Genomic DNA, 16509 nt, shown 5'->3' on the forward strand with positions numbered 1-16509 from the left:
TCTGCCCAAGTAGATTAATCTGTTTTGTTTTTTTTTTCCCCCGGGAACAAAGTGGAATAAATCTCAACAAGGTGTCCCACTTCACGAAAGCATGTTCAGAGGCAGCCTCCCACCTCCTGAATGTGAGTTCACAGACAGGCAATGGGTCTGATCTCCACTCTGAAACATTACAGCAAGTTTTGGAGAGTTTTCCACTGCAAGATTAACTTGGGTCTTCTCCTTCAGCTTGCTGCAAAACCGGCTTTATTTAAGGTCAAAGGCAATTTGAAAACATGCTAATATCAAAGGGTCAAATCCTCTCCTGTTTTCTGTGGGCAATGAACAAAGTTGCACAGGCAATTGTGTGATTTTTTTCTTTCAGGTCCAACTATACAAAATTTTCCTAAACGAAAAATCTTCGCCAAGCCTTATTGCTGCTTCACTGGAGTCACTGCATAGAGTGCAGGGAGGCTGAATTACTGAAAATTCACCCAATCTTGAAAACAGATCTTACCCTCAAATTCAACATAGCCAGCGGGAACAACAGTATGTGCTATAACTTTTAACATCTGAGCAACTGACCTCTCCCTTTGGCACTAAGATCCATTTAAACAGCATCAGTTCACTGCAAAGGAACTCAGAAATCAAAAGTAAAGGCCTCAAATTCATCTTGCTACGTCCAGGATTAAGCAATTATCTAGGAAAGTCATAAACAAAGTCACAGTCCTGGAAAGAGGACACAACTTCAAAGGCATTGCACTTGTCCTCACAAGCATTTTTCATAAAACAGAAAAAAAAAAAAATCACAGACAGAAGCTGCCTTGGTATCTGCATCCTCAGAGTTTCGTTTATTTAATTCCTAAAAATCTTGGCTCTTTGAAAAATATGAAAAGGAAGAAAATTAATAGTCTACCAAATTCCTTTGCTGCTGCTTAATAAGAGACTTCCTTAGACTCTTGAACTTTTGCACTTTGAGGAAATATTCCACTGCTGCTCTCTCTGCACCTTTCAAAAACTGAACCGCAGTATCACCACTTTTGCACACGTCTCTATGGACAATGGGAATTTTGAAGGTTTTAAGCTCCTGAAAAAAAGAATGAAGATACTACATTGTGAACAGGCATGCAGAGCATACATTGAAAAATGGCTTAACAATTTGTCAAGCAAACACTGCTCCGTTCCTATGAATTGTTTAACCAGAGGCTCCCTTCTGCAGCAAGGCCACTGATGCACACCAAAAAACCTAAACCTTCAATCCACTGGCTAACAACGTGGTGTACTATATCACCATCTCCTTTGCACCAGAGACAAACAGCTGGCACTGAAAAAGCAAGTCATAACTGAAGTCAGCCAGAGAATAAATTGTTACTGACACATGCTATGTACGTGAAGGGCATGATACGCTGAAAGGGACCATTACTGATGTTGCAGAAGACAACTAAACATTTCTGCTATTAAGAAGATCCAGAAAAGGTTGGGCTTGTTTGTTGACTGCCTCTCTAACACGAGTGTGAATCTGTCTCCATATAAAACCAGGTATCATCAGTAAGAGCTGTTAGATCGGTTACTCTGAAGCATCAGACAATTAATACAAGGTAAATTTCCATTCTCTGCCATCAAAGGTACGGAAGATGCAACAGGCAAATTCATGTCGGATCCTACGGCTTTCATCACTGCAGCATCCAAATACTCACCAATCGATTTAAGAAAAAGCATCTGAAATCAGGGACTATTTCTATTTCAGCAACACAGTAAATAGATTAACAGAAAAGAGGTTATGAGAGAGAGCCTAAAAAGTCACTCAGTCCAGTCCCTCACCCCCAAAAAAGATCAACTCGACGTAAAGCAGTCACTTGCTTAATTCATCCCACCTCATCCTGGCAAAGTGCAGCAGCACACGCTTCACGAACCTCTCTTTGGTGATGCAGAGCTGAGGTAGACGGAATGGAGCTTACCCGAGGCCACGCACCAAGTCAGACTAGCTCATTTCTCACTGAACAGTGATTTTCCTAAGGTAAGTGCATGAAACTACTCCAAAAGTGGAATAAAGCTACACCCAGTAAGCAGAGATAGCAAAAGCTATCCAAACCGCACAACCAGTCATGGTCCTATTTACACCAATACGAAAGGAGGGGAGGTGGGGAGGGGAAGGCAATAAAAAGCCAAGCACACCTTCCAAATATTGGCCTTAAAACGTTAGGCTGGAGCAAGGCATTCAAGCCTTCACCTTCAAAGGCCCGGCACACAAAACGCTACCTGCCCATCACATCATGAACTGCACTCCAGTCTCCAGCAGCCTACTTCATTTGATCTTACCCAGAAGCAAACTGTTGGGATATTCTGCTATTTCTCTTTAAATTAAAGGACAAATGATCCTGAATAACGGCCTTAATAAGGCAAAGGAAAGACAACTAATTTTAAACCTGCAGGTTTTCATGAAGAAAAGGACAGGAAAGAAAGGAAAGATTTTTTGAGAAGGTTTTCAAATGGGCAAGATCCATTTTTAATTCCTCAGAGTATATGATAGCTTATTTTTTAAGCAGAGAATCACCAACAGTTATAGAAGGCAAAGGTGCCCCAATAGAGGCAAAAGCTCAAATGAGCATTGACCAGGAGATGTTAGCACACCCGTAAAAAAGAGTTAGTGTTTGGCAAGAAATTCAAGTTGTTCCAACCACAGGAAAATACTGCCAGCTACTGTAATTTATTTGTTGTTTTGCTGCTATTATAGTAAAACAAAAAAATCGAACAAACAGAAAACACACACTAAACCGTATGTTGCATTTCTAAAGCACAGCAGTTTCCATACCCCCCCCTTTTTCCATTAACCATCTCCCACGTAACATCAATCAAATGCTTACTGACCCTGGCTTCAGTTAGACCTACTGGATTTCTATCATCTTAAAAAAAAATCCCCCCCCCATCTCATTTAAATCAGAGAAGTTAAATGAATTCATTTGGTAAGTTCTACTTTGGTAAAGCATGCAGCATTTATCCCATTTTCCATTCACTCCCATATCTATGTACAGCTGAAGTTGTTGTCACATGTTCATGCGGCCACAAAAAGAAATTCATCATCACGGCAAAGACCTGAACTGCATCTTGGTGGATGCACACAAATACATACAAAATTAGCTTTTCACATAGATGAGCTTCTCAAGTTGGTTTAGCAGTAGTCGTCCAAATGCCCATGCCAAGAAGAAGCCTCCAGGATCTTTTCTTTTAGTGGCGGCATCAGCTTGCCGAGACCACACACTGGCCTAAAACACATTCCTCTTCAGCAACGTCCTTTCCCTGCAACGCCTTCATTCACGGCAAACCCTCCATTTATTCCCAAACTCTTAGAGGTTTTCTGACCCCTTTCAGCCCCAAAACAAGCTGTTGCCTACAAGGCATCTCCTTTGGCTGGGGTAAGGGCTTCAGGCAGGTGCTGCTGCATAAACACAGATGAGGTTTGAAACTTCTTTAAGCTCCCAAACTCCCCAGTCCAGCTGACCTCATTACAGAGCTTCCCTCCCACAGCCTAACCCTCACTTAGACTGCTTTTGCACTTCCTTCAGATTAATGTTAAATGATTAAACATTAACTCAAAACAATCAACAGCAAGAAGGAAGTCACCTAGCTAGCCACTTATAGGAACTCGGCATCCGCCTCTCCAGGAGGTATGACTACAAAAGCAGGAGGGTGCCTCAGTAAATTGGGGTTATTCAGAAGGGGCAAGCAAGCTCCAGTTCTTGAGACCTTAATAACATCACTTCAATTTATGGAGGAGTAATAATCTTGGGTAGAACCTGCAAGAATCAAGATCCTGGTGCAGCAAGAAGGGGAAACAAGGCAACAGCATTCAGGATTAGGGGGACAGAAAGCCGCTGCTGAACAGCCAATAGCAATGAAAGGCTGGGGAGGGTCATGCAAGGAATTGAGAGTGCAGTAGGAGAGAGGAGGAAAATAGCCCATAAGGTGATAGAAGGCTATATTGGTGTACAACATGAATGAGCAGAAGTAACGGAGCAGCCTGCAGGTACGATGTAGGCCTTTGGCAAGAAAACAAGTCTGCAAAAAGCGGAGCAGATGATGCAAGGTAGGGAGAGGTTCACCCAAGCATTTACACACCCTGAAGGACAGGGATATGGGAGCTATATCTCACTCCACCACCTTAAGCGCCCTCCCCTCGTGCCTCAGGTCCTCCTCTTCCAACCCCTGCCTAAGCTGACTCCCTTGCATGACAGTAACAACACAGCTCCTCTGATTAAACCATTCTAAATATTAACTCCTTCAAAGGAGAGGAGTTTGCAACTTTAGTCTCATATGTATATAACTTCTATTCTAATTCTGTGAAGCCTACGTACTTGTTACAGACTGGGAGACAGGAATGAACTGAACATTCAGCAATACCGTACTGATTTAAGATGCGTGTCAGGAGCGTAAGCAACAGCTACATTATTACTCAATACTTAGGTAAACTGGCATTAGCATGAACTCTATGTAACTACACTAACCCAAAAGCTATGTCTGAAGAAGAAAGAAGCAGATGCTTCTGTTATTTTAAGTACTTAGCAAACAATGAATAATTACACCCTAGACAATTGAACAATTGACTTTTGGGACAGAAAAGCAGGCTTGGGGACTGGGGTTTTAAGGTTGTTGACTTGCTTTGAATGCAGCTTGTGCAATAGCAGTTTTGTTTGTGCCAGACCTTTTCCAGTATGAAACATTTGTTTAAAGTCTAAGAATATGCTTTCTCCAGAACTTCCTAGCAATATTTTCCAGCTGACACTTATCAAATCAGATATCACCCACACTAGAGTGTTGTCAAGCTTGGCACTGAGACACTGCTGTGGGGCAGCATGCTAATAAGTACACTTGCTCCAGTGTTTACTGAAATCAAGTTTTCCACTTATTTCACAGCTGACAGCTGTTTTATGTTAAAGGCACAACCCCCTCACTAGCCCACGAGCTGGGGAAACACAAGGCTGTCTGCAAATGAAAGAGGAAAAAAACAGAACGTAAATGAGAAAAAGACTTAAACGGGACCAGAAGTACAAAATAGGAGCTTTAGATCAGCTGAGCTGGTTATTTTTTTGAAGCAGCAGTTTCTCTCTGCCACAGTCTCCTTTAGGAGGAGGAATCGTAGGCTGCAAAAGTGTTGCTTCAAAAGCAAAATCAGTTCAGAAACATCATACTTCACAGTTTCTAACCGCAGTTTAATACAGAGCCGCTTGCCTGTTGAATGCATACCATAGCTGAAAAGCATACAATACAGCCAAGCCACCCCCCTATTGTCACTTAAACTTGCTGCTAACATGCCATAAGCCTGCCAGACTTGCATGCCTATGTTAACCCTGCAGCAATAACAGGAATCCATTGATTGAGACTTTATTACTATGGACACACACGTATGAACAGTCCACATTACCACATCGCACAGCTTTGCAAACATGAAACCTTTTCACATAATAGTTGCAAGAGTTTAGGAGACAGCTACCAATATGCAACTTGAGAATTATCACTACTAGCAGGCGCTGGCTGTCTTTTAAGCACTCAAGCAGAAGTCTCATTTGTTTACTGTAGACCTTTTTCCTTTCAAATGCATGAAGATGATCTTGTATATCTCCAACTGAGGCAGCTCTGCCTTCACTGGCAGAGATCAGAAGCCATTCCTCCTTGAACGCCCAATTAAAAGAAAAAACAGGAAAAAAAAAAGCTTTGTATTGGCTGTGATACTGCCACCTTTTAGATGCCGAACACATCACTAGTGAAACATTTCGATCACAATGAACGAACAGTTCCCTTTTAGAGGCATACAAGCAAACAAGAACATTGAACAATGCCAGAACATTACATATGCTGACCATCAGCTGATGGCTGTTACATTCAGCTGGCAGTCACCATGCCCTCTGCAATTGTGACCTGTTTCAAAGAGGCTTAACAAACAGCACACAGCCCATAAAGTGACAGCACTAATTAAAGAACAGAAGTATCAACAGATACAGAAAGATTAATCCACTCCTGCTTTCATCCATGCTTTATTCAAGGATTCTGGCTTTAGGTATCAGCTTGGTGAAGAGGTAACTCCTAAATCAAGCACAGGGCTTGAAGCATTAAGCTGACAATTAAAACCAGAGCCTTTGCTCACACTGCAAAGGTCTGAAGAGCCACGCCAGAACAAGCACACTCCAGGAAGGTGAAAAGCAGGTGCTGAGTTCCTCCTTGGCTGCTGGGTGGAAACTGGACATTTTCTAGCCACTGTACATCAATCTGCCATGAAGTTCAAAGCAGATGTGGTCCCTACTCTGGTACCTAAAGGGGGACAAAAAAACCCACTTTACTACAGAGGCAGTACAAAGCTACTGCTGCAAACTGAAAGAAAACGTTAGTCACTGGTTTACTCCTGGCTTTGCAAGGACTATGGAATAAGTAGTTCCAAAAACTGTGTCCCATTCAGAGTTTTCACATTCAGTAGCGTAAAACTTACACTTTCAGCTTTGTTCCTGCTTCCTAAAGCTGCTCTGAAACCAAGCACAACTTCACAAAAAGTGAGGCAGGACCACTAGACTGCTTTAGGGAAGAAAGAGACAGACTTCCCTACCTGGGCATGCCAAAGAAGTCTAAAAATCCAGTCAAGCATCTTAAAACACCTTGCTCATGCTTTTCATCCTTTTCAGCTGCAAGCTGCAAGCACTGACTTCAAAACTTCATTTAAGCGGCACTCAGTGGTGGAGGCATTTGTCTCAGAGAAATCACCTCAGGCAAAGGTCTGCAGCCAGCAGATGGCAAAACAACCTCTAGACAGCATTAAATGCATTCACTGTTCCCTGCTCTGAGCGCCGAATGACACTGAAATCACACTGAAAACAGAAGTTTTCTTCCAAGTGTTTTTTCCAGTTACAGCACAAGTCCTTTATTCTACGCAGCTTTAGTGGCAGGAAGAGGTCAGGTTCCATAAGATGCCATTTCAATAGTATTCAACACAGGTCTCTTCTGCAAGAAGAATTAAGCTGCATTTTCAGCTGGTCAATCTTGATTTTAATGCAATTATTCAAGTTCAGAACAACAGAAGAGCTATTACAGGAAAGAAGGGTATTTGAGACTTCAAATATTGGTACTTGCTCTGCTTGACGGACAAAGCGTGTACTATGACTGAAAGGGAAAGGCCCACAGTTTGGCCTGCAGATCAGTTCTTCTCTCCAGAGAGGCCTGGAAGAAACGCCAATTCTTGCTATTCAAGCACCGCTCCTAGTCAAACAGGAGGAAGGTAACTGAAGAACACCGTTTCTTCTTCCCAACTGAGATATAAGAGGACAACCCTGGGCTTGAAAGGAGTTCTTAGGAGCTGTTCTGCTATGCGTGCTTAAAACAGTTTTGCATCCTTTCACATACGGAAGTTACTTACCAAAAGAGCAAGACTGGCCATTCCAAAGGAAGAATTTTTAAAAATAAATTCCACAAAGATTAAAGTACTTAATGGCAAGTGCCATCTTATATGCCCTCCTTTGGAAGAGGTTTTGCTTCAGGTATTTGCTAGATTCGGGGGAAGAAAATGTCAATGCCTGGGTTTTTCCCATGCCCTTCTTTCAATTTCTAAAATTCTCTTTCTGAGATTCGATAGGTTGTTTTAAACAAGATTGGAGAGGAGAGAGCAGCTGTGGGACTTAAATATTTTCAAATGTTTATTTTTAAAAAAAGTTAATTTTCTTGTCTAATCTTTTCTATTGCTGTGGTACGCAGTAAGAGTTCTAATGTTACTTTGCAGGGAAATAAATCTGGGTTAAACAAACAGTTTGATTTGAAAAGTAAACACAGCCATCCTTCCTGTTAGCTCCGTTCAATAATCACAGGTTTAAATGATCAAGGCACTTAAAGTCTAATGTTAGAAATCTCTTCTTGCAAGTTTAAGATGCCTTCATTAAGGCAGGGACAGATTTCCAAAGCTCAGTTGCTTTACCAACACTTGACTGCTTTGAGACAGAAAGAAACATGCCGGCAAGGCAAAAGTGCAAAGGCTAGACAATAGCTTTATTTCTAGGCATGTGAGCTCACGCAAGGCCTGTGTGAAAGCACACATCAACAGCCTGCAGAGTGATTTCACACTTTCTCTGTTTCTACATGATTCCCACCCTAAGGTTACAACCTTTACACTCTCCCCAGCTGTACTGCCTTGCCTCCAGCTATGTTTAACCTATGTTTGGTTGAACTTTTTTAAGTATTTCACCAGCTGACACAGCTCCCTGAACTGCCCTGTTTATTACCTCATCAATCCTCTGCTCCCCCCAGTTTTACCAGCAGTTAACTGTACATCTACCATCCTGATGAGACAAAATTACTTACCGCTGAACCCAGAAACAGTCTTAAGAGAACTTCCCAGTTGTTTATCTCTCCATTAACAACCGCTCTCAAGACCTGTCACTGAGACAGTTTTCAATACAGCTAATATGTATTCCATTAACAGTGCAAGCCCTTTTAACAAAAGGATGCAGTACAAAGTCAGGTGCTTTGGAGAAACAATGTTACCACTGATGCCTTCATCAACCTGGTCATAATCTGGATAAACCAGTCACATGGTATTTACAGTACAGTGATTGGGTTCCTAGACTACGTTACCCACGGAGTTTGCAAAACGTAGGGTTTTCTAGGGGAACTGCAGTGGAAATCTACTTAACTAATTTCACATCCTGATATGTTTTCCAAAACAATCTGACCTGCCCTTTAGGCCTGGAAGACTAAAGCAAATTAGCTGTAGCCTCCTGAGAGGACATCATCGTAGCATACATGGTGCCTTTTAAACAAAACTGGACACAGCAGGCAGGGCTCTTCATCCATGGCAGGAATCCTGCTTATAAGGTGTAGCAGGCCTCTTGCAGGTATCACAGCAGCAGATTCTGGAGCAGAAATGATGCCACCTTTGTTAGCTTTCATTAATATTGCATCAGGTTGCTTTCACCAAAGAGAAATACATATTACTGCATCCTGGAAGAAACCTACGGACTCGGACATATGTCCTGTGTCTCAATTTGCGGAAAACTTGATTCACAGCAAACCAAGCTGGTTAGGCAACAACATGCCATTTATAGCATGAAAGCAAGTCACCTTCAAAACTGAACTTGTCGTAAGTAGGACATGGACACTCTGTGATAGCAAGGACGGCCTAGAAATCGAACAGGGGTTCAGAAAATACGGCAACACTGAGGAGATCCTGGTCCCCACAAAAACATCTTACTTCCACGGGTGCCTAGAAAGTCCGTCTGGGTGCCAGGAGTTCCCCAGAACTGCCCACATCATGAAGTCTAGGTATAGCGAAACAAGCAGAGGTCTGCAACTCATACAGCTCCTAAGTAGAAGACTTTATAGGAATTACAAAGTAGCTGCAACTAATAATAATGCAGTAATTAATAATTCAAGTATAAGCCATCAAAGCAGAGCAACTGAACCCATGGGTTCAAAGAAATATGACACCGCAATGAAACAAGGAGTTCAAGGAGACCAATACAAAACTCAGTTACAGGGAGCAAACCGTCTTCAAAATCTGTAGCAAGCGTGCTCAAAATTCTCCATGAGAAATACGAGGAACTTGAGACAACTGCTCAGAGACTGTAGGATGCCATAGCACAGAGCAGATGCAGCAGAAAAACACTTTGTTTTATTACCGAAATTATAGAGAAGCTCACAGGAAAATTGGATCCAAGGAAAGAAACCTTAGATCACAAAGACATCTGCAGGAGGATGCTTGAGATACTCAAGAGATGCTTGAAACAGAATAAACCAGGCCCCAAATAAAAAAATAAAACCCACCCAAATTCAGTGAAGAACATAGTGAAAGAAGACATGCTCGAACAGTAACACACTGATGCACAGAACTATTGTCAGGTACACATCAACAACGTGGCCTCACAGACTATCGAGAAGAATTACAATAGCTCCAACAGCTAATTAAACTGGGAAGATAATGCAGAGACTGAACACCTAATCACCAAAACTGAGTAAATGACAAGCAGAAGTAACAGCAGTTCAGGGACACTCACCTAGGCATAAGCTGTCAAAACAACTGACAATGTACAAGATAGACCAGGATTTAGACATAGCCACTAAGTTCCCATTCATAAAACAAACCAAAATAAAAAGAGCAAACAAACAAAAAAAATACATACACATGTGTGTGGATGTAATTACGCAATCCCATTTTGACAGATCCTAGGAAAAAATATATATATATTTTATATATAACACACACACACACACACACATGCAAACACACACACGCACACACACACATACACACACACACACACACACACACACAGAGGGCATCTTCTTGGAGAACTGTAACCAAAAAAATATAGAACAAGTTTTTACATCTAAATGAGAAACAGTGATTTTAATCTGTAGTTATTGTGGAAGAAAGCACTGGCTAGTGATTGGAAACTCTCATAATTCCTTCATGAACTTTGCTTAGGTAATCATGAGCAACTGGAATAGCTGAGGCTACCCAGCAAGTAGGTGGAATCGGCAGAGAAACAAAAAAAAAGGAAATAGAAACCTACATAGCTAATAAGACATCTCTATACAAGCAGCACCTCCTTGAAGAGCACTAGCAAAGTAACTGGTTCAACCTGAAGACAGCAATTGAAGAGAGACAGCGGCACAAAAACCTCACATGGGAAAAAATTCTTAAGGAACACAGGGAGGAAAGCTTGCAGGAGAACAACTGAAAAATTTGTCATCTCTGCTACAGCGATCAGACCGGAATAATCCTAAAAGGCAGTGCAAATGCTGCTGGGCACGATAAGAGCATGAAGAGAGAGGTTAGGCCGTGCGATACAAGAAAAAAAGACAGAGCTGACCAAGTTTGCTGGCAGAGGAGGGATTCCTACTCAAATCCAGAGAGACACAGGCATGCAGGGAACACCTGGCTACTGGGGCAGTGGAATACCAAGGGACAGTCCATGCTGCGTTTCACAGGCCTGGGCTCGCTCGCTGCCCCAGCGAAGATGCAATCAGAAAGCACCGACTGACCGTTGTCTTTGGTCTGCAGCATCTCACTGTATTTTCATAAGATACCCAGAAAAAAGGTACCATAAGAAGCCTTCTGCCTTTGAAGGGAAACACTGGAAAAGCTGCGCATGACTTAGCAAGATGGCAAATATGGGTAATTACACCTAACTGAATTATAACAGAGTGTAATATTTTCAGATAAAAGAACTCTAGCTTGTGGGAAGCATGGGTTTGACGGCCAGAGGAAGGCTGCCAAAAAATGAACCTTGCAGGGACCTGTGCCAGGAATAAGGGGCTGCTACCAGTGAAGATAGCCAAGGCAGCTGAAGAGACAGGCCATGGGACAGCAGGCTTCCGCAGGGAGACAAATATCAAGGTGCACACTTACACACCTCGTGTTTGCAGCTCTTCGCAGAATGGAGAAAGACGGAAATAAGTTTTATCCTTTGCAAACAAATGTTTGTAGGAGAGTACGGAATGGCAAAATTAATGCTCAGTTCTTCGGTCTAAGGTCCGGCTATTTATTGGGGCTAATAAAGCCTAGATAAGGAGTAGGTCACAGAACAGAAGGGTAATAATTATATGTCCATTTGCCACAAGGACCAGGGTCCAGCAAAAATGAGAGAAGAGAATCTGCTTTAACAGCAAAGCTAGTATTAAGCTTACCATTTTCTTTATTCTCTGTGCTCCCACATAAAGGCTTTCCATACCCAAGTCTGCTCAGATGCATTTCCTCAAAACATTCCAGCCACTTAACCACAAAATGAGTTGCAACAACCATTCAACCACTCTTCAAACATTAATCTGCTATGACCACTATGCACAAAACACACTGCTACCTTAATAACCATCTAGCACTTAGTTTAAACATTGTCAAGTGGAAAACGCATCAAAACTCAAATGTTACAGGAACGGCCACCCACACAAAACACTACCAGGAAATCCATTTTTCCATCACATGCTGCTTTAATACTGCCATATTGTATTTAACAGTTTCAGACAAAATATCTGTGAATGATGTGGTTTTCAGAGAAACTGAGAATTTCAAAGTAACTGCTGGTAAACTTCTCAGATAACCACCACATCCTATTTTATTGCTACCTATGGAAGAAAGGAAGAAATACCTCTATTGTTTCTTTCTCTTTGTAAACCACTTAAGAAAAGCCACACAGATATCCATCTCCGTTACATGTACATACACATGCACAGTTTACGTAACAGAGCAGTTCAAGTGCACAGTCACCTCTTCAGAATGAATTTCAGTTCTCGGGTGAGTGAGCCCTGATGATATGACTGAATGAGAACTAAGGGACAGATACAACGCTGTTAAACTTAAAAAACTGCAGGAAGAATAAGCTCCTGCGGTAAGTCAATATGTAATCTGCAAATATCGCTTACATTTGCAATTACAGCGCTGTTTAACCTTTGCTGAGGAATTGCACATGAACACCAAGAGCCCTGCTGGGGAAGTGCACGCACAAGCCCTGCTACTGCTTTAAATTCCTTGTCACCGTTGCAAAAAACATTGTCGTCACTGCCTATACAGGCCCCTTGCACTCCCAGACCATGAGATCTGCTATGCAATCAGCCCTGGGCCACAGAACTACACGTACACTTCAGGCCACTATGGAGTTGGCCTGCCTCCCTCCCCCCCCTTAAAAAACAAAAAACCACACTCACGCACACTAGCAGTCTATATCATTTCCTAAAAGAGATGGGAAACCACATACTGAAGTCAAGCACGTGCTCTTTGCCCAAGTCTGCAGAGAGACTCAGCAACTCCAGCAAGGAATGCTGATAGCCCCACTTCCACCAAAGGGGGAAATCACAGCCACCACAAGTGCTGACTTCAACTATTTCACCAACAAGCATGTTGCCAGGAATAGTTTGCTTAGGGTACTAATTCTCATTTCCAGATAGTAACACCTCCTCCACCATTCCAGCAACCTTGCAGCTGCCAGAGTTTTTGCCTCCTTCCAGTTTCTGGAAGCGTACCAACCTGGAGAGTAAGAGTAATGCAACACATTGAAAGTTTAACAACAGACTCAAATACTAATTCGATATCCAATGAAATAAGAAATACTGCAATAACAGCACTACTTGACACGTTAAAATATGAGGACCCAAGCTCTGGCACAGAAAGCTGCTGGCCACAGATTGCTGAAAGGCTGTCCCAAAGGAGCGCATACCTGCTCTCCTCATGTTCTTCCTGAAATACAGCTATTACCGCTGCCAAAGGCAGGATACAAGGCAGACAGCAGTCCAAGCTGACTCAGGGTGGTTGTTCTGGGCAGCACCCTTATCTCCAGGCACCACGTTCTTCCATTTGAACCTCCCATTCATGCATGCTAAGATTTGTACTTTGGCAGCGTATTTGCTCTTCCGCACAAAACACACCCAGAGGGTACCGGTAGGCCCAGATGTCTCTTGCCTGCAAGCTGCCATTTGATGGCTCACAGGGTGAGGAGCAAGCAAAGGAGGTCCACTGAAAGGCAGTAAGCAAGACGCACTGAAATTCCCACCAGCCCAGGAAAGTAGGAAAACAACTGATGTACATAAGCAAGCAAGTGTTCCACCTTGCGCTTTTATTTGGTTGACAGGCACACACCGTTTTGGCAGAGGATGGCCCAAAAGATTTTGGATGTGGATGTTCTTTGGGATGAGAGGGCGTTTTTTTAAGTGCAGAAAAGGGAAAGCGGACTCCAAACCGATAGAGCATTCCTATAATGTCAAGAGTTTGTGAAGCGCTGCTATCGGGTATGCAGTGCCTGACAGAAAACACAGGACACAGGCAGGACTTCAGGGACTCCTGAAACAGGCTTCAAAGGCTCAACATGGAAGAGAGGGAGGAACATCTGCCTGCCAACCCTTTTTTAGAGTGCTGAAGGAGAAGTAAATGCAAGAAAGCTATTTTCACAGATAGGGTGTGTTCTCGCCGCTTTTTAGTTTGGCCTTCAGCATGCTGCTTACCTAATACCCGTGCTGTGTTTGGTGATAGCTTCCGTAAAACACCCGCCTGCCACACCAAGCCAACAGCGTGATCTGTGTGCTCTCAGGACCAGTCAAATGCTCAGCCCTGAAGCAGCATCGCTGCTTCAGTAAAAAGCACTGAGCTCTATTCATAAGGCTGAAGCAGTCAATTATCCCTCATTTGAGCATCCCTGGCCTTAGAAGTTATCCACTTCAACGAATGGAATAAATACACTCAATTCTTGAGTTTTTAATAAAAGCAGAACGCTCGCAGAGTCTGCTCTGTTGCAGTTGTTAAAATGGAGACATCGACCCAGCATCCTTTTCAATCATCAAAAGCTTAGCACAACGCAAACAGAGCACTGACAACATCCCACAGGTTTACCTCCAGGGCATAACATTGAATAAAACTATTACCCAGTCAGATAAATAACAGCATCTTAAGAGATCTTTCCTTGAACTGGACAAAAAATATATATATGTGGAAAAAAAAAAGGGCGAACAGGAGGAAAAAGAGGTTTTCAAACGTCATTTTCGTCCAAGGACAGGAAGGACCTCAGAGAATTTACCAGGCGAACAGCAAGGTTGGCTCGTTTTCTAGAAGCCCAGCAGCCGCCTGTAGGCTGGCAGGGGAGGCTGCGCTCCTGGAGGACAGCAGCTCGGCTGCGGCCACCCAGGCCGCGGGACCGCTTCGCCGCGGAGCATCCTTGGCGCTTAGGGGAGCGCGGCCGCGAAGGAAGGCGCTCCAGCAGCCGGGGGGCCGGGGGCCGCGCACGACGCCCCCCGCCGCCGCGGGTCTCTCCGGGGGCAGAGGCGCACGCAACCGCTTCCCCCCCCCCGCCGGCAAAACCACCGACGCGAATAAGGTGGACAAAGCACCGAGGCGCCTTGCCAAAAGCGACGACTTCACCTGGCCCCTGCGGGCGCCGGGCGCAGGCCGCGCCGGGCGGGGGGCTCCCCAAACCCCCGCCGCTGGCCGGGATGAAGCCGCTCCGCGGGGCCGGGGCTCGTCGGGGGACCGGGGCCTGTCGGGGACCGGGGGGCCGGGGATCGCCGGGGCCCGGGGAGAGGGGCTCGTTGGGGCCAGGGCTCGTCGGGGGGCCGGGGATCGGGGCTCGTCGGGGCCGGGGGACCGGGGCAGGGGGATCGGGGCTCGTCGGGGGGCCGGGACCCGGCGGGGGGCCGGGGATCGGGGGGCCGGAGGACCGGGGGGCCGGGGGATCAGGACTCGCCGGGGGGCTGAGGGATCGGGGCTCGTCGGGGGGCCGGGGCCTGTCGGGGACCGGGGGGCCGGGGATCGCCGGGGCCCGGGGAGAGGGGCTCGTTGGGGCCAGGGCTCGTCGGGGGGCCAGGGATCGGGGCTCGTCGGGGCCGGGGGACCAGGGCAGGGGGATCGGGGCTCGTCGGAGGGCCGGGGCCCGCCGGGGGGCCGGGGATCGGGGGATCGGGGCTCGCCGGGGGGCTGGAGGATCAGGACTCGCCGGGGGGCCGGGGCCCACCGCGGGGCCGAGGGATCGGGGGGCCGGAGGACCGGGGGATCAGGACTCGCCGGGGGGCCGAGGGATCGGGGCTCGTCGGGGGGCCGGGGATCGGGGGACCGGGGATCGGGGGATCGGGGCTCGCCGGGGGGCCGGGGATCGGGGGACCGGGGCTCGTCGGGGGGCCGGGGATCAGGGGATCAGGGCTCGCCGGGGATCGGGGGGCCGGGGGACCGGGGCTCGCCGGGGGGCCGGGGATCGGGGGACCGGGGATCAGGGGATCGGGGCTCGCCGGGGGGCCGGGGATCGGGGGACCGGGGCTCGTCGGGGGGCCGGGGATCAGGGGATCAGGGCTCGCCGGGGATCGGGGGGCCGGGGGACCGGGGCTCGCCGGGGGGCCGGGGATCGGGGGACCGGGGCTGGCCAGGGGTCGAGTCCCGGCAGCCAGGCCCGGCCCGGCGCAGCGGCAGCGGCCCCGCCAGGGCGGAGCGCGACGCCCCGTCACGGGGCGCCCCGCCCCCCGCTCCCGCCGGTGCCGGTGCCGGTGCCCGGCCCGCGCTCACCTGCCGAGGGGTCGCGTCATGCCGCCGGCGGCGGCGGCGGCGGCGGCGGGGGGCAGGCGCAGGCTGTGCCTCAGGCTGCAGCCCTTGTCGAGCGGCGGCGCGGCGGCGGCGGCGGCGCGCTCATGCTCCACGGTGACGGACTCGTTGCGCTTCCTCATGCCGGGGCGAGCCGCGCCGCCGGAGACGGCGACGGCGACAGCGACGGCGACAGCGCAGCGGGGCCGCGCGCGCGCGCGTGCCCGCCGCCGCCGCTCGCCCCGCCCCGCCCCGGCTCGGCCCCGCCCCGCCGGCCCGCGCCCACCGGAAAGGGCTCGGGACAAAGCCGCCGCTTGCCCGTACTTAAGATGGCGCCGCGGCGCCATCTTTGGAGTGGGTACGGGGGTTGCCGCCGCCATGTTGTTGTTGGCTGCCTGAGGCGAGGCCTGGAGGGGCGAGCAGCGGGGCGCCCGCGGCACCGGCACCGGCGGCCTCCTGCCCCGGAGCCGCTGAGCAGGAGCCGAGACCGCCCGCCCCAGCAGCGAGGGAGGGGG

General features: G+C 47.2%; 1 protein-coding gene across 1 annotated transcript in view; it reads right to left on the reverse strand.

The window, feature by feature from the left end:
- ABHD12 (abhydrolase domain containing 12, lysophospholipase) overlaps positions 1-16237 on the reverse strand; it is a 43726-nt gene extending 27489 nt beyond the window's left edge. Inside the window, exon 1 of the mRNA XM_068940856.1 lies at positions 15980-16237. Within this exon, the coding sequence (XP_068796957.1) occupies positions 15980-16137 (158 nt within the window). The 5' untranslated portion in view covers positions 16138-16237. The remainder of the gene's footprint in view (positions 1-15979) is intronic.
- Positions 16238-16509: the final 272 nt, after the last annotated feature.

This window comes from Struthio camelus, chromosome 3, assembly GCF_040807025.1.
Source record: "Struthio camelus isolate bStrCam1 chromosome 3, bStrCam1.hap1, whole genome shotgun sequence".
In the NCBI taxonomy this organism is placed as follows: Eukaryota; Metazoa; Chordata; class Aves; order Struthioniformes; family Struthionidae; genus Struthio; species Struthio camelus.